This window comes from Bombyx mori, chromosome 15 (genome assembly GCF_030269925.1).
Source record: "Bombyx mori chromosome 15, ASM3026992v2".
Classification (NCBI taxonomy): domain Eukaryota; kingdom Metazoa; phylum Arthropoda; class Insecta; order Lepidoptera; family Bombycidae; genus Bombyx; species Bombyx mori.
Window position 1 is genome coordinate 10,433,125 of NC_085121.1, and position 18,423 is coordinate 10,451,547.

The 18,423-nt window shown below is 38.8% G+C and overlaps 1 protein-coding gene and 1 long non-coding RNA gene across 2 annotated transcripts in view; one reads left to right on the forward strand and one right to left on the reverse strand.

Annotated features, from left to right (window-relative positions):
- Nucleotides 1-18,423, reverse strand: part of LOC101739015 (cyclic nucleotide-gated cation channel alpha-3) — a 92,630-nt gene that overhangs the window by 42,543 nt on the left and 31,664 nt on the right. Inside the window, exons 2-4 of the mRNA XM_062672612.1 lie at nucleotides 16,397-16,526; nucleotides 10,303-10,446; nucleotides 567-754 (exon numbers count right to left, since the gene is read on the reverse strand). Coding sequence (XP_062528596.1) covers nucleotides 567-754; nucleotides 10,303-10,446; nucleotides 16,397-16,524 — 460 coding nt within the window. The 5' untranslated portion in view covers nucleotides 16,525-16,526. The remainder of the gene's footprint in view (nucleotides 1-566; nucleotides 755-10,302; nucleotides 10,447-16,396; nucleotides 16,527-18,423) is intronic.
- Nucleotides 5-16,564, forward strand: LOC134200215 (uncharacterized). Its single transcript, XR_009975037.1, has 5 exons — nucleotides 5-175; nucleotides 540-758; nucleotides 10,301-10,451; nucleotides 12,603-12,740; nucleotides 16,187-16,564. It is a non-coding gene; the product is annotated as an uncharacterized LOC134200215 (long non-coding RNA).

Genomic DNA, 18,423 nt, shown 5'->3' on the forward strand with positions numbered 1-18,423 from the left:
CAATTACAAACTACGCATCGTTGGCAACAGAACGTGGCAAATGCAATCGTGTGGCAGTGAAACTTTACAACAAAACAAGAGACTCCACCGTGAAACATCGAAACATTTCCTTTCGCGGTAAATATTTATTACATTGTTCACGCGACGTGACATTTAACTAAGAAAAGCTGTTCCGGTGAGTAATTTAATTCTCAACGGCGCAAGTTAGCGGAAACTATGCGGGGACCGCGCTAAGACGTTGCAGCTTGGAGCACGACATTTATTCTCACGTCCTATCTAAATAGCGGTCATATCGTTACATATCTTATTATTATTAGTTTGCTCAAACATTTTTAATGTTTAGTGGCCGAGGAACGAAAATTGTGTGATATCTCAATGACATTCATGAAAAAATATGATATTTCAATGGAATCCAGAGGACCAAGTCTGCTATTAATTTCTTTTTTAAATGTAGCTAATCATTATCTATTATGGTAAACTCATCGTTTATTTTCAGCTCAAATAACATCGTATATAATGAAGTATAAATTTTTTTTCAGAACCTTAATTTTTTTTTATTTACTTACCATTTATTTCTTGAAAAGCGAACCTGTAGACTATAACCCATAGGTTATAAAGGAAGGCTAGCGAGACGACCATGGACCAATAGTAGCACAATCGGCCGGCGGGGTCAAAAACAAACGACCAGTGCGGCCCAGAGCGCAGTCGGCCGCTTGCGTAGGTGGAGCGACGTCGGAGACCTCCTCTGCTGCCACTGGGTAACAAACAAAATAACATTCAATTACATACTAAAGTACATAATCATATATAATAAAGCCAAGCCCACAATTTTTATATTCAAGCTTATATGTATATTGGAATTTATTCAAAATATAAAAAAAAATTGATGCAAAACCCGCTTATCCATAGTTTCATCCATAGAGAACAGATGGCTTTGTAAACATTATTTTTGGCCTACTCAAATTAAAATTCATGAAAACTTAAACCTCATTTTTGCATACTATGGTAAGCTTAGGGCACTTTTGCGCTGACGGCCTCTTAAGTACATACAGCAAGTTTGTTAAGATTAACTTTCTACAAAAGGAGTTTCTCGAAGGATGCGGGCGAGATTGTCGTGTGAGATTATATCATGCGAGAACATTTTGTACGATTATCGACTTTAACTATTCGCGGAATGGATGATTATAATTAATATTCATCAATCGTGTAATAATCTTACAAGCGTTTTCGCTGTTCTCATTCAAATAATTGTGCTTTATTATTTAATTTTGTCGAGCAGGTAATCCAAAAATGTTTAGAAGACATTTTGAACCATCAACAAATGGGAAATTGCAATAAAATTACGAATTGAAATTCAGAAGTTTATCAATCAAATTAGCTGTCTCAGCTGTCTTAAGGTTTAACGGCATCCATAAAATGCCGTGATACCCAGCGATGAAATGCACAGCGTGAATGCCGCATCTTGTGATAAAGTTGAAATCAATCAATTCTAACAGTATAGAGGTGGCTTCAAAGCGAAACGAATTATAACTTTACAACAGAAACCGATAATTTGGCGATACCCCCTTATAATGCGCACTACTATGACTAGCTCTTTTTTTATTGGGTTCTGTAGGCAAACTAGCATACAACCCACTAGAAGCATAGGGGTACAGCCAAGCCGCTGCCTGTCGCTAAGAACCCTCCGCAAACCTCGTTTGAAGAAAGATATATTTTAGCGCTCAGAATATATTGTGTAGGGAGGAACGCTGCTCTAAAAACGGAATAACGGAATCCGAAAAACAAAAGTCTATCTGTCGATCCAGAAGTTCCAAAAGATCCGTGAGAACAAAACTGTCGATCATCCGAACGAACGGCTGTCTTCTGTTTGGAGTCAAATGCAATGGAGCTGGTATTTATGTCTAATAAATTATGTCTGTGTTTAAGCATGTAATACCAAATGTATCATTCACAAATATATTTGCTGGAACTCAATACTAAAACCTAACAAGCTAGCATGTAACCTATTAATAGGGTATTGATCGGTAAATATAATTAGACACGACTCGCTTGGCCATCGTCCTCTCTATCAAGAACTAAGTGCTAAATGTTGTGTGCAAATCCAATAAGGAATGCACTTAGCGTTAATCCTACAGTATCCTATATCTGTAGAAAGGTGCGGACGACAAAATCCAACGAAATTATGAAATATCTCCAGAATATTATAGTTCACTTAACATTACAATAATTAAACATAAACTGACTTCTATTATTAAGATATTGAATAATTGATGAAGGGTATTAAAGTTTTTTTTATTGCCCTTATAGGCAAAAGAGCATACGGCCCACCTGGTGGTGAGTGGTTACCGTTGCCCATGGACTTCAGCAATGTCAGTCCGCTGCCTACCGTTAAGTACACTCCACAAGCCTCGTTTGAAGAAGGATATGTCGGTGGCGGGCGGTGCGATGGTAAAAACGAATTGAAGATATCATCTTAAACAATTCCTCACAGCACTCCCCATGAAACATACATTACAAAATAGAGAGGGGACCGAAGTCCCTCCGCAGACCCAGAGGTTCCAAACGATCCGTGAGAAAGGGATTATCGACAATCCGAACGGCCCCTTCTGTATGGAGTCAAATGGAAGAAGCTGGTATTTGGGAGCCCCGGCCCAGAGGTGGGAGCAGTATTCCACGCGAGGCCGGACTTGTGATAAAGCAAAAGTCTTTGTCCAGGCGTGAAATACCGCTTCGCTCTGTTGAGGACTCCCAGCATTTTGGACACCAACTTGGCTTTGCCTTCCAAATGACTCCGAAATTAGTCATCGCTCGAAACCTCGACCCCAAGTATCCTGATACTCTCGGAACGTTGCAGGGATACTCCTTGGAATTGCGGCGCCAAGACAAAGGTGTCCTTCTTCGCAGTGAACGCGCGAGCTTGTGTCTGCAACGGGTTGAATTGAACCAAGTTCAATTCGCCCCATTCGGAGACTCGCCCCAGAGAGTTCTCCACTTCAGAAACAAGTTTTGATCGTCTCTCTTGCACTACGCTCCGAGAGAGACTCTGATGGCCGATATATCGCGCATCCCCCGTGCTGTCATCCGCATAGCAATGCATGTCATTGATATACAGGATGAAAAACGTGGGGGAAAGCACCGAACCTTGTGGAGCGCCAGCGTTAATGGTCATGGTATCAGAGCAGTCACCGTCTAGAACGACCGTAATGCTCCGCCATCCAAAAAGTTAGCGATCCACGTGCAGAGTCCCTCGTGGATTCCGTAAGCTTCAACAGAAGTGTCCTATGCCAGACCCTGTCGAAGGCCTTCGCGATATCAAGGCTCACAGTAAGAGCCTCGCCCTTGCTCGGATTCAGCCCACCCGTGAGTAAGGTATACAAGAAGATCGCCAGCTGAGCGACCGTGACGGAAGCCGCACTATCGGTCACTGATCAGCTAGCGATCCTCCAGATACTTCAAGAGTTGTTTATTAGTTGTTGTTTATTATTCGCTTCATCACCTTGGAAAGCATGGAAGTTATCGCGACAGGCCTATAACTCGATGGGTCCGACCGGTCACCCTTCTTGGGGATAGGGTAGACGTGGGCGGTCTTCCATGAAGACGGAACCTTGTTAATGAGAGGTGATACAAACGCGTTAGCGCAGGTGTAAGGTCAGGGGCGCACGTTTTCAGATGCAGTCTGACCAACTCGACGTATGGACCTCCAGAAGTATATAGGTATATAAGGTAATTCAAAGAGAATGATACACGTCGGATATTCCCGGGATAACGTTGTATGTGCAAGCTATGACAACCGTCACTATGGTAATCGTGTTAATAAGTACTTTTTTTTTGTTTCCTAAAATGCTGGGTTTTGGTTAGGAATTGCGGAAAATGCGATCTTGGTGAGCGCAATAGGATTACATATGACAATTTTAAAGTCTGTCAGTCAGATAGCTTCGGAAATCTCGTAATGAACAAGTGACATGGGATTACTGGTGCAAGGACCTCTTGTGAGTCCGCACGGGTAGGTACCAACACCCTGCCTATTTCTGCCATGAAGCAGTAACGCGTTTCGGTTTGAAGGGTGGGGCAGCCGTTGCAGCTATACTGAGCCCTTAGAAGTCATATCTCAAGGTGGGTGGCGACATTTACGTTGTAGAGGTCTATGGGCTCCGGTAACCCCTTAACACCAGGTAGGCCGTGAACTCGTCCACCCACCTAAGCAATAAAATAAATAAATAAAAAGATTATGGTATGTACGACCCATAGACCGAAAAAAATTCTATGATACGGTCCCTTTGAACTACTACTTACGTTCCATTGTACCATTGATCCGTGCTAGTACGTACGTAAAAAAAAAAAAAGGTCACAGGCGGGCGCACGATGCTCGGCAATGAGCGATCGACTGAAGGAGGAGGAGGAGTACGTACTAACGGCGTAATAATGCCATTACTGGTAACAATACTAGAAGTATAATATTTTTCTAGTACACCACCTAATTGTAAGGATAGAATGGTCATTTTTCAGGATACAACCTATTATTCAAAATAAATTAAACTAACCAACTGTATGTCTTTATAATCGGACTCCTACAGAACCTGATTATGACACAACACATCGCGTCAAGTCTAACCCAGTTAATATAACATAGCATTGTTTTGTTTGAGCACAATAGCCTTTGTTGAAATTGTTCGCTGTTACACAATGCATTACTGAAACCGTGAAACCTATTTAGTTAGGGTGTATCTGATAGCTATTATCAATTCAACATCTAACTCGATCACATAGCACATGTTTGAAACGTACACGTGTACAAAGCGGTACGATTACACGTGATTGTAGCGCACGTGAAGTGTTTAACAATCTGAAAAACTTGATGATTATTTACAAACTAAAGAATGGAAGGTATGAATATATTATGTAGGTACGTGCTGACATAGCCTATGCATACTAACAAAGAAGAAAGGGAGTCTCGTGGCTTCTTATACCAATTCCTTGCTAGCTCAGTATATTTACATTCAGCCACCTCGCAATAAACAGCTACAAGATTGAAAAATAGGGTATGACTATAATATTGAAGTTGCACTGAATTGATTTCCATGATTCGTGTTATTAATTCTTACCTTGACGAGAGCCAAATGAACAGTCCACCTGATATTAAGTGGTTATCATTGAAACCGGCAGTATCAGAGACACAGCCCGCTGCCGTAACGAAAATTACTTTCCTTATTCGTTTTAAGACGGACATGTTATAGAGCAGAGGACTCGCCCTAGGATAAGTTAATTCCACAGTTTAATGGTATAGGAAAAATGACCTCTGCACCTTCGCTGACACAGTGTAGAGTGCTCAATTTACAATTTGTCAGCGAATCAGGGTAGTATGGATGATGAACGACACAATGGGGAGCGGTGCGACGGTAAAAAGACGAAGTCAGTACTTGTACCAGTAACCTGTTAATAAGAGACTATGTAATATCGGCCCAGCATAACACCACCACCTCATCTCACTTCATGCCGTGTCGTAAAATAACGCTAAGGGATTTGTGCCGGTGCATGTGGCCAAAAAGACCCTAGACATTAAAATAAGCTGTAATGTAAGTCCTCCTACAAGACTTGGACGGGCTGTGTGGAAAAGGATATGCGAGAGAAGGGTGTGAGATTATGTATGATAGGCTTGATTAGGCTTGATTAAAAAGAGGCTAAGAAGAAGTACAGCAGTTTTCCCTGAGTATTATACAAACGTACTGCGATAGCTTATCATCAACCCGTGGCGGACCGTATTGTAAACACGGTCAATCTATGGCTTCCGGTAACCACATAAAACCAGGTGAGCTCGTTCACTCATCAATTCCAAATTGCTGCTGTTTGTTTTTTAGCAATAATCACTACGTGGCACGCGTGAACCAACACCCGGATCAATGGTATTAATTATGTTTAGGGGAGCTTATAGATATCAAAATGTGAATATTGCCACCTAAAAGGAGACCTAGGGCCAAAGTTTGAATAAAAAAATAGGTATTGTTGTAGTTTCGCATAATGCTCCTATGATAAACAATTTTCGATCACGTCTGCTTCATGTATAATACGAAGGTAAGATCAGATGCACCACACATAAGACGTAAACCCCGATGTTTGCAATTCTTGATTGTTTGAGCTCCGATTGACTGGATCTGCTCAGAATCCGTGTACAAGTAATACCTCCTCGCGAGTAATTGAATATCGCGTTTACCACCTGAGGGCAGCAGTGTATTAAGGGGATGTGTATCCAATTAATCCCTACGTTCGTATATTCGAGGCGTATTTCGAAGGAGGAACTTCGGGTTTGCGGCTCGAGATTCAAGTCCCATTATCGGGGATAACACAGCCATTATCGAATATAGAGCCAACTTAATAAATCTTGTATTGTAGTACAGGTATTCTGGACTTTAATGTTAAAAAATTAGGTATTTTTATTTATTTGATTTGTTCATATTCGTCTCAAAAACATTTGTAACATATTTTAGAACACGAAGTATTTGCTAATAATACTGTAATAATCCAATAGCTTTATAATCCTACCTTAAAGCAATCATAATACGTAGCGACGAAAGTCATTATTACAATGCAAATCGAAGCTGAAACATTTGAAATTTACGTGTTACGTTCCTTCAGCGAAGCAGTCAAGCGTTCTAGTTGAAAGACGCGAAACTTTGATCTAATATCTTAAGGTGAGTGATGGCTTTTACATAACTATGTCTATGGATTCCTGAAACAACCAGTGACCTATGAGATCGTCCATCAACTTACACTAGTAAACTTTTTGAAACTTCCACCACTAATCTTACTAATGGTGCTCAAGGATACTCTTCTGACTCTAATTACTGGAGGTAGGACGTCTTGTGAGTTCGCACGGGTAGGTACCAATCGCCCTGCCTATTCCTGCCGTCAAGCAGTAATGCGTTTCGGTTTCGCAGGTGGGGCAGCCGTGGACTGTAAAAATGAGACCTTAGAACTCATATCTCAAGGTAGATGGCAGCATTTACGTTGTAGACGTCCATGAGCTCCGGTCACCACTTACCATCAAGTGGGTCGTCAGCTCTTCCACCCAATTAAGCAATAAAAAAAAAATTACTACTAAATACCAAGAGCGCTTGTGTTCGCCGATAATTAAATTACCTAGTAAGCTTTGTTGCGAATATTAATTAAATAATGCAGGTAACGATGAAGCGATAATTTGAGCCTACCCCTTTTCGTAAACCATGTAGCTATAATTGGATATCTCCGTCTGAGAGCCTGAGCACGAGCATTTATTTAATTATTTACACAATGAGCTTGTTAGCGATCTCTCATCCAAAGCGTTCGAGTTTAACTGCTGATGTTTGTTGTAATATCTGTTACAATAAAAAAAAACCACATTGCTTTTCTTTATTGCTTAGGTGCACTACTTTAAGGTTTAAATGTATTCAATAAGAAGGTATAGGTATGTATAAAACGTGTATAGTGTTCGCTATCGTAATTCCATACGTTTTTTTTAACATAATATTGTTTCTTAAGACCATAGTCACGCGAAACAGTGATATTTTGCTTATATTATTAAGATTATGAAGGATTTATGTGGATTAAAGTGCCCCAGCACGAGAAGCTGAGCATGTGAAACAGATACGAGAGCAAACTGAAGCCGTCACCTCACAATGAAGCCAGAATAGGATTTTCTAATGCGTTATGGGTATTGAAAACGTACAAATAGATAGACGTGTTTGATACTAATATCGATCATATGGGCCACCAGACGAACACATGTGGATATTAGCTAGGTAAGCGGAAAATAGCTTAATCTTCTGGGAACTTTCAATTTTGTTACTTTAACAAAAGCCAAAATACTAAATATATTTACCAAGTTATTGATATCGACCAGGAATCTAGACCACGTGTTATATTAGGCCAATAATCGTAACGATCCCAAACATCTTTCACCTTGAGAAATATCTTCTGACGAGCGAGCTATCTTAATTTTTCTGCTCGAGTTACGAGCAACGAGATTTTCTCACAATTCGACAATTAAAATTTGAGGCTCTCGAGAAAACGAAGCGGAAGCGGAAACGCGTTTTGTTTTTCAAACAACAGTAACATGACAGGAATTATCGACCGATGTCAGAAAACACCCAATGAAGCTTTCCATTCATTCGAATTGCTTTGTTTAGAAGAATAATTAATTAATTATAAATGATGGTAAAAAACAAAAAGAACGCTTTATTGAATGCGCAATGTTATTTTAATGTTAATATTAGCAAGATAAATAAACCGCTGGCTAGATGGTGCGATGACCTCCGAACATTGGCCAGCAAGAGGTGGATGAGGAGAACCAAAGACCGGGCTCAGATTGGGAGAGCCCAATCTACACCAGGCCTACTATATCTCCATCTACATAGGCCTCTGCCTATTTCCAGCAGTGGACAACTGTGGGCTGATGATAATGGTGAAAGAAATAGCGGCCCATATAGTGACTTATACAAAAGGGAAGATCTTTCATCAAGCGCTTGTCAATGCTAGATGACTGATCACCGAAGTGTTGTTGCTATTGAATATGTCGATAGTGCGATTCTGGTTTTTACCAGATTTCTTCTATTCTAACTATAATAAATTAACAACATAGACGTAATTAATGTGAAGAGAATACTGTGTGAAATTTCTTTAGAAAATTTCGTCATCTGGTTACTATCGGACCACCTGGAACGGTCTACCTTTGATTAAATGCGTGAAAGCATATTTTGTGTAATATCTATTATCTACCCAAGGTGGGCAAGTAAATCCACTGAATCGTGATATTACGCATTCATTTAGAACAAAATAATCAAAATCTTTGTAATAATGGACTAACGACTAAGAAAAGTAATATACAATGGTATTATTGTATTGAGGAAAATAAGTTTATATTGCCGTTGAAAGAAAGCAATAAAATGGTGGGCCGCGCTAGTCACGTTGTGATGTTTTGTTTGTTACGATAAAGAGGACGGTTGGACTCTGAGCTTATATTTTGTCCGTATTAACAAAAATAAATAATAGTTTAAAAAAACTAACAAAATACACTTTTATAGAAAATCCAACTAAAAAATAGAAAATAAATTTTAATAAATTTGAATTAAAAATAGTGTAAGAAAAAATGATTTTATTGTAAAAAAAAGCGTGGGATTCATGGTCAAATCAATTCAAATTTATTAAAATTTAATTTCTATTTTTAGTTGGATTTTCTATAAAAGCGTATTTTGTTAGTTTTTTTAAACTGTTCTTTATTTTTAATTTCTAGGTTGAATTTCAATTTTTTAAATTTTTTTTTGTAATATTGAATTGTCATCGATCATATGGTAGTATATCGGTCAATAAGTATACCAAGTTTCGAGTTAATCCGACGTTTTGAAGGGGGTCAAAATCATATTCAAAGATTCCGTTACATACATACATACGTCTGAAGCTAATAAAAGCGTATTAATAAATACTAGAGATCCCGCAGTAGTCGAAATTCGACTATAATTAATTGGAATTGTAAGTTTGTACACTATTATGATTGTTATGATTGTATTTTATACTTCTATAACCACAAATTTCGCCTACACTATAAAAAATAATAACAAAGACAAACAATATTTAATCTATTCTCAATTTGACAACAGACGCCAAGAACAGGACTTTTTGGCGGGAACGCGAGGAGTGAAGTTGTGTAATTTGTTTTATTTTGTCTATTTAGTGTTTCTTCGGGTTTAAATGTGTAATAATGGTGGTTTATTAATTGTTTAATATCTGAAAGTGCACAAATGTGGGAAAATGAAACAAAGCCGCTGGACGTAACTTCTCGGGATCCTCCAAAAAGTCCACTGAAAAAATCTTAGTAAATGACCAACATTTAAAAATAAGACGCCAAGGACAAAAGTTTGACAATAAATAGTATTCATGCGTGTGTGCGTCAAATACATGGTATGTAGTGTGTGTAATCTTTTCTTTATCGATTTAACGTATCTTTTATGAATTATTTAAAAAAAAAATTAGCATTGTACACTTCTTCTCTATATTCTCTATAAGTGTGGAAAATTTCATACTCCTCTGTCCGCGCAATTTTCGTAAAAAGGGATACAAAGTTTTTGCTTCACGTATTAATATATAGATTTTTTGAAGCAACCCTTCTGTTCACTATCTGCATAGATATTAATGTGTGTACGATGTGTGTGTCTGTGTGTGTGTATGTGGGTGTGTGTGTGAGTGTGTCAGTGTGTGAATGTGTGTGTGTGTGTGAGTGTTAATCAATGCAATTTCCTTGTTTAAAGTGTACACGTGTGAAAATATGTTACAGACCTATCAGTGCCGTTGCAGTGCTGCGGTGCGAGGTGATTGTGTGAGTGGTGCGGCGCCGGTGTCGCTGACGCGTGCGGCGTGTGCGGCGTGCTCCGCCAGCCCCCCAACAACGGAGCCTCGCCGCTGGCGCTCAGTAGTTTTAACCTGATGTAATTTATTCGATTATTTAAAAGACGAACAGACCCTTAACCGTAAACTATTCAACTGAAAAGTTTTTTTTTTTATTGCTTAGATGGGTCGACGAGCTCACCTGGTGTTAAGTGTTTATTGGAGCCCATACATCATCTACTACGTAAATGCGCTACCCACCTCAAGATATAAGTTCTAAGGTCTCAGTATAGTTACAACGGCTGCCCCACCCTTCAAACCGAAACGCATTACTGCTTCACGACAGAAATAGCCAGGGCGGTGTACCTACCCGTGCCGACTCACAAGAGGTCCTACCACCAGTAAATTTTAGTAGAATTTTCTGTAAAATATTTCGAAACGTCGAAAATTATTTAATGACAATAAAATATTACAGATCAAACCGTAAAAGTAGTTTTAACTGAGTATCAAATATAAAAGTATTTAATTACGTTGAGGACGTTTCTGTTACCGTCTTCCGGATTCATGATCTTTTTTTTTTCGTTCATGATCAAGCATACCGATGGACTTCATCTATACGAGGTTCATAGTTGAGTCGCCAACTGTATTTTAGTAACTGTAGTACTTATGGTTTAAAAATTCGCACATTCTGCCAGTCCAATGATAGCGCATTGTTATTGCTTTTTGTTTCCTGTCTAAGCTGATGATAGCCTTGAGAGGCTACTTCAGCGAAACTGTTAACTAGTAGGTGAGCTCACGGGGCTCAAACCGGAGTGTTGCTAACACTAGCTCTAGCAAGAGCAGTGCTTCGCAGAATCTACCACCAGATCGGAAACGCGACCCACTGAGAAGATCCGGCGAGAAACTCAGTGGGCTGTGTCTGTGGGTTCATTCGCTCGTCGAGCCCTTCGTCCCAAGCGACGGGTTCGACGAGGACGGTGACCGGTGCTTGTGGTACCTAATAGCACCGTTAATGGATCGGGAGTTATTGCATTCTCTCAGAAGCTGTATAGGCAAATATTTTTCTCAAGCGGATATAAATCTGAAATCACTACAAAATTGAGAGTTACACTTTAAAATTGAGATTACGGATAATATCACAGAATTGAAGTCCGCTAGTTAAAAATCATCTTCGTATGCTAATTTAACCATTGGTATGCTCTACAAAAAGCTTTCAACCGTATAACCTATTTAAATAATGTTTATGTTCTATTACATAAAATAAAATCCCTTAATAATAAAACCATTTCGTGTGAATATCGCAAATAACAGTAAAAGTTTGAAACCGTTTAAGTGAAGTATTCGAATCAAGTTTCAATAGAGCGTTGAATTTTCCCCGCGTTAATCTCCAGCGATGCAGATTTAAGATTTTTCCCAGAAGAGGGCAAAATCGTTTGAAGCCCAATCGACTTAGTAGCAACCGAGCGGCTACCGGTAGAAATTGGTTTTTCCAATGCGACGCGACGGCTGGAAAGCCGCTTCGGAGCTGTCGTACCGTAAAATGAGATATATACCGTTCAAAAATGCGATCGGTTTCATAGCTCAGTCTGACGATGGCTGCTTCAGGTAAGGGTTGTCAAAGAACTCCATTGTACTGCCCATATTAATAAATATATTTAAAAATCGAACAGTATTCAGTAAAATAAAAGATATTTCATTACTGTAAGAAACTTAACTCTCAATTATCGATACACACACACACACACACACACACACTACATACACATCATAACGCAACATCGGGTAAAATAACACCTCATATATACCAATAATAGTTAACTAGATGATGACCGTGCTTTGCTCGGTTTTTTTTTGATAACGCCATCTTGTTGTGTCTTTAAAGCGGTTAGTTGCCCTCAATTAAGAAAAATAGTATTATTATTGGCCAATAGACGTCGAGAAGAGTTCATTATTGAAAACATGAATAAAACAACATTTTCTGAAAATAAATCGTAGCTAGATCGATTTATCGCCCCGAAATCCCCTGTATACTAAATTTTATGAAAATCGTTGGAGCCGTTTCCGAGATTCAGATTATATATATATTAATATACAAGAATTGCTCGTTTAAAGGTATAAGATAAGATAAAATACGACAATCTATTTGAGTTCGTATTTTAAGAACAAAAACATCTCTCCGTTAATGGATTTGTAACAATACAGATTATTTTTAAATTCATCTTTGGCCTTTTTGCTGCTTTTCACATGGGCAGGACGGGCTCATCGAGTCAACACTTGTGATTAAAGCGACACTCTAGAAAAGGGCCCTCGCGTTCCTCAGCAAACAAGAGACAGACCCTCGAACCTCTCCAGCGGCGCCTTAATGGAGGCGCGCCCGCACCGTTAACCAAGTAATGTAAAGAAATATTTTGCTAAAATAAATATTACGCTTACAGCCGCGTCCCTGCGCAATGCACCAACGGTCGCCGAATCGAGTCAATTTACACAACACGTTCGGGTTGTTCTAGATACTTTACGACTGATTGAACTGTTTTTAGATTGAATCGATATTTCGATATTGAAAGTATTGGTGTCTGTCTGTGTTTTTATATACAAAAGTATAATTAAAGCTAGTTTTACGATTGAATCTCGCGATTTTTATTGTTCTTTATATGTATTATTTCTGACTTTTCGAATAGGTACTTGACAGTTTTCGTGGTCATTGACGATTTTTTTTATTGCTTTAATGGGCCGACGAGCTCACAGCCCACCTGGTGTTAAGTGGTTAGTGGCGCCCATAGACATCTACAACGTAAATGCGCCACCCACCTTGAGATAAGTTCTAAGGTCTCAAGTATAGTTACAATTAGATTAGTGTCAACATCTAAATATTGTAGTAACTATAGTCTATTTTTTAATATTAAATATTTTTTTACATTTGTAGTTTCAATAATGTCTACAATTGGCAGAAAAACTGTGATAATTTTGAGCTGTCCCTTTGTATGTTTTGGTTACAATTATGCGGCATAAATAATAATTGCTACTTCAAAAATGAAAACAAAATCTCAGACACCGTATGGCTGCGGTGAGTCGCTTTCGCCACATAACTACGAGACAAACGAATAATAATATTTAAAAACTTTTGAGAAGACCAAGCCAAAAGACCGCGTGATCGATCCCGAACGGAAATTAATTGGGCTTGAATTGGAAATAAGTTAAAACAACCTTTTTTATCTATACAAACAAAAGAGCATGCAAATATCACGAAAGACGGAAGCAGATGGAAACCCTTTAGACGTTATTTGAAGAAAACAAAACCAATATTGAGAAATTGCGAAAACATAGAACCATTTATACAAGTTCATTAACATCTGAACATTCACTCAGAAGAAAATGGCGTGCTGTATTTTGCGAACGTACAAATTCAATTTAGCACGATTCCAATGCTAATAAAGTAGAAACTATTTTAACGACTAAACTAAAGTATTTTGGGCATCATGGAAAATAGACCGAGAGTAATCAGATCCCTGGGTATCACGCGACTTTGAACGGAGGGCTAGTGAAACCCTAAAGTTAACGACTTTAGTTAGCCCTTACATATCCACAGATATTATAAGGGATCATTGACGTAATCTCTTAAGTGCGCCTTTCCGATGTAATAAGCAAGTTGGATGCTGAGTTGTTACAATGCGGTCTATAGTAGAATAATATAAAAAGGAAACACTGAGGTTTGAGCGGCTGCGTTCAGTTTTCGTTGGCCGTAAGTGTACTGTTGAGTAGACGCGTCGACAAAATCATAGTCCACGATCTGACTTGCGAATTTTAAGCGTCAAAAGGATTCCGTTTCTATTTACATAATTATAATTTGTTTGAAGAACAAATAGCATTCATTTGAATTTAAAGTAGTAAAGCATTTTTGTGGCAGGAAGAAATCGCCCGTACTTCCGCCCTCCACTGGGGATGGAGGGCGGGGCTCGTCAGAGTCGAACCGACTAAAAGCTACTGTCGCTCAACAACCAGCATCCAAACCTCACATGACGGAACTCATGAAAAGGCAAAGGGAAGTGAAGCGCTTAGTGCTGAGCATATCTCTTCCACCACTCTTCCCCTCGGGACGCCGGACCGGCGGTCGTCGCCGCCACGACCACCAGCCCTCTCGGTCGGAAGGCTATCCAAAGCCCGCCTAGATAGTGCCGGTTAGAATGGTCAATCGTAAAGCATAAAAGAAAAACAGTTAATAATTTATCAAAAAGTATTATATTAAGCAAGTTATTAAACCAATTTACGTAACCAGTTATAGAGAGCAAGCCCACATGCGTAAATTACACCATTGTCCCTATTTCTGTTACGAAGAAGTCATGTATTCCGGTTTCGAGGATAGGTGATGCCTTATATTCTTTATACACTACAATTGAGATTTTGACTTAATGTCTCAAGATGGGTGGGCATTCATGTTATTATACATATCGGCTGCGATAACTACTTAACACAAGGTAGAGCCGCGATCAGTGTGCTTAGTGCGAGTTTTTTAAAGTTCTCGATAGCGTAAAAGTTAACCCAATTTTGTATGCAGTTGGAACAATGCCCCTAGCGGCAAACGTAGGCAAATGATCCCATTCCATACAAATATGAGCTAACTTTTACGCTATCGAGAACGTTAAAAAACTCGCACTAAGCACACTGATTCACACGTATACAAATGAATTGATTTTTTTTAATTTGAAGTGACAATTTCGCGAACGATTTGTCAAGTAAATTCTATTTTTCTTATCCTTTCCAAATATGTTAGTTAACATTTATCACATTTATTTTTTATTTAGTACGTAGATGTTTTGTTGAGCAATGTGTGATTTTAACGCGGCTTATGCAATTTAATTTGGCCATTAATCGTCTAAGCTGTGAGTGTCCATAAAAATGTTAAATACAACCTTTTAAATTACAACCTGATGCTATAAGTATTGTATATAAGTATATTATAAGTAATGTATATCATGACGTGAATCATAATAGAAAAAGTTGCTAGAACATTTGAACAATACACATTAATCAATTGTTTCGTTTTCATTATTATATGTATGCTTCCTGAAAATGAGAATACTTTTATACGCTCATTTAACTTAGATAATGCATCTCCCCTTGTTCTCAACAAAATAACAGTATTCTTTATTTATGCATCAAGTTAGATCACTTATTCATGTTCCGGGTGGAAATACGTCCGAATAGAAAATGGCTACTAACTTTTGCTCCTATTTTGAGATAAATAGCTTATGCATAAATTATATACCTATAAATAGATTGTTATTGTTGTAGTAAAAAAAGTGGGCGTCCCGTGGTTTGTTTCAATAAATGGTGTGTGTCGATAAATACAATTTGGGACGTATTTTGAAGGACATTCAGGAGTCCCAAAAGAGCTTATTTTTAATGATGCTGGGGCATGAGCCCTTTATTACGACCGCTCTGTTTGTTTATACCGCGAAGCAATCGTGCTTCCTGGTTTAAAGGGTTGAATAGGCGTTACCTCTACGCAATTAATGATTTCATATATTGTCTTTGGTAGTCATTCTCTATGTTTTGCGAGTCGCAAGCAGAGATAAAGCTGGTCCCAATAACCGATTTAGAGTTTACACTTTAGACCAGGAGTGCTCACGAGGTTACTAGTTAACAACCATCATGAAAATTGTTATTAATAATGGTTTAATCTATTATATGTATCTGTTACGATTGTATGCTCAAATCACTGAATCGATTTTGACGAAATATGTTATGAAAATATTTTAACCCTGGAATACAATAAAACGTATCATTTATCCCACTGCTGATCACAGGTTTTCACGCATATGGCTTTTTTTTTCCACAGGAGAAAATCGCCGGATCCCCCCCCCCACCCGCACGGAAGGTGTGTGGGAGTCGAACCTCACTAAAAACTCCTGCCGCTCACAGCCAGCGCCCTACCCCGGACCGGGCGGGAACCCAGTCGGAGCTATTGAGACAGTGGGACAAGGTTTAAAATGTAGTTCAAGCTTCGGTAACTCTGGGCGGTAACTGGTTTTCCTAAATAAATTATTACCTGGCTTTGTGCGCCCGTCGAGATCGTGAGGAGAGATCCAGCTCGCTGGCGGCGGAGCACGTGGTGCCAGCTTGCAGCGAACCGCGAGATCCGCCCAGCCTCCGCGAGCCCAGCCGGCACGTCATCATTTCTAAACACACACAAATTAAACATTGCTTTAGTTATCTAGATTTTTTTTGAGTTTATTAGAAGTGCCTAGGCGGTTCTAGAGTTTCTAGAATTGTGCACGAAACTTGATACGGATATTTCATTTAAAAAAAATTGCTAGCACTATCTTATCGATAAAAACATCACAAAATTGACTAGAATTATCGGTATTGCCGTACACAAAAATCAGACAACAATCACAGACTAGCTTCAGGAGCATTTTTATTTATTTATTTATTGCTAGATGGGTGGCGAATGGTACGATGGTTACGACGTAAATGCACCACCCACCTTGAGATATAAGTTCTAAGTTCTGAAGTATAGTTACAACGGCTGCCCCACCCTTCAAACCGAAACGCATTATTACTTCACGGCAGAAATAGGCAGGGTGGTGGTACCTACCCGCGCGGACTCATAGTGATCCTACCACCAGTAATTACGCAAATTATAATTTTGCGGGTTTGATTTTTATAACACGATGTTGTTCTTCCTTCACCGTGGAAGTCAGTCGCGAACATTTGTTGAATACGTATTCCTTTCAAAACTCAGTAAAAGTAACACTTTAACCAGTCCTCGAATACCTTTATTTATATATTTTATATATTTCTTTCCTTTATCCAGCTAATTAACAAGATAGCATTGAAATTCTATCACAAGTTACTTTTGTTCGCGCTTCACAAAATCAGTCATTAAACAAAAGAAACACAATAACTATGATAAACAAAAACTCTCTAGCGAATCGAATGAAATGAATAAAACGTAAGTCGAATGAGGCTATTGTCGAGTCGCTGTTCTTTTATAAGCCCGACGCGATTTTCTTTATGAAGACGCCGCTCGCTAGAACGCGCACAAAATTACGTAGCCGGAGAAGAAAACTTCCCGCACTTCGATATAGCTAACGAACCGAAGATGAAATGAGAATTCAATGCAGCCAGCGATGCAACTATAATAGAGAATGAACTACAGTTAACTAACTGTAAAATTAGGCAAACATCGTTCGTCGTGGCCTAAAGGATAAGACGTCCGGTGCATTCGTATCTAGCGATGGAACAGTGTTCGAATCCCGCAAGCGGGTACCAATTTTTCTAATGAAATACGTACTTAACAAATGTTCACGATTGACTTCCACGATGAAGGAATAACATCGTGTAATAATAATTAAAAACGCAAAATTATAATTTGCGTAAGTACTGGTGGCAGGACCTCTGTTGAGTCCGCACTCGGCAGAAATATACCACTGCTCTACCTATTTCTGCCGTGAAGCAGTAATGCGTTTCGGTCTGAAGGGTGGAGCAGCCGTTGTAACTACATTGAGACCTTAAAACTTATGTTTCAAAATGGGTGGCGCATTTACGTTGTAAATGTCTACGGGCTCCAGTAACCACTTAACACCAGATGGGCTGTGAGCTCGTCCACCCATCTAAGCGATAAAAAAATAAAAAATAAAATAAAGCTCAACTTCTGTAAGCTTTTGATCAATAGTGGTCGTGAACTATGTTAGAAAGATTATCACTTAAGTCATAAACTTCTATTCGATGATAATAAGTACACCATGTGCGAATCGCATACAAACGTATACAAAAAAACAGCATTGTATTTACGAAAATAGAAACACACTTGTTTCATTCAGGCAGCGGTTTTGATAAATTTTAATGCTGTGCTTGCTACGCCGCAGTGCGGAGGTTTCGAATTTAATGGAAGTTCTCTTATTATAATTGCTTTAAATATACACGATTCGGGCAGCCCAACTAAAAATTTATATTGTAACCTAATTTGATGTACAGTATCCGTTTGCGTCACAAAGATGGTGCCTTAGACATAGATACTTCTTCGACTACAAAATCATGTGTTATATGTGATTTATGTGTTATATGTGAGCA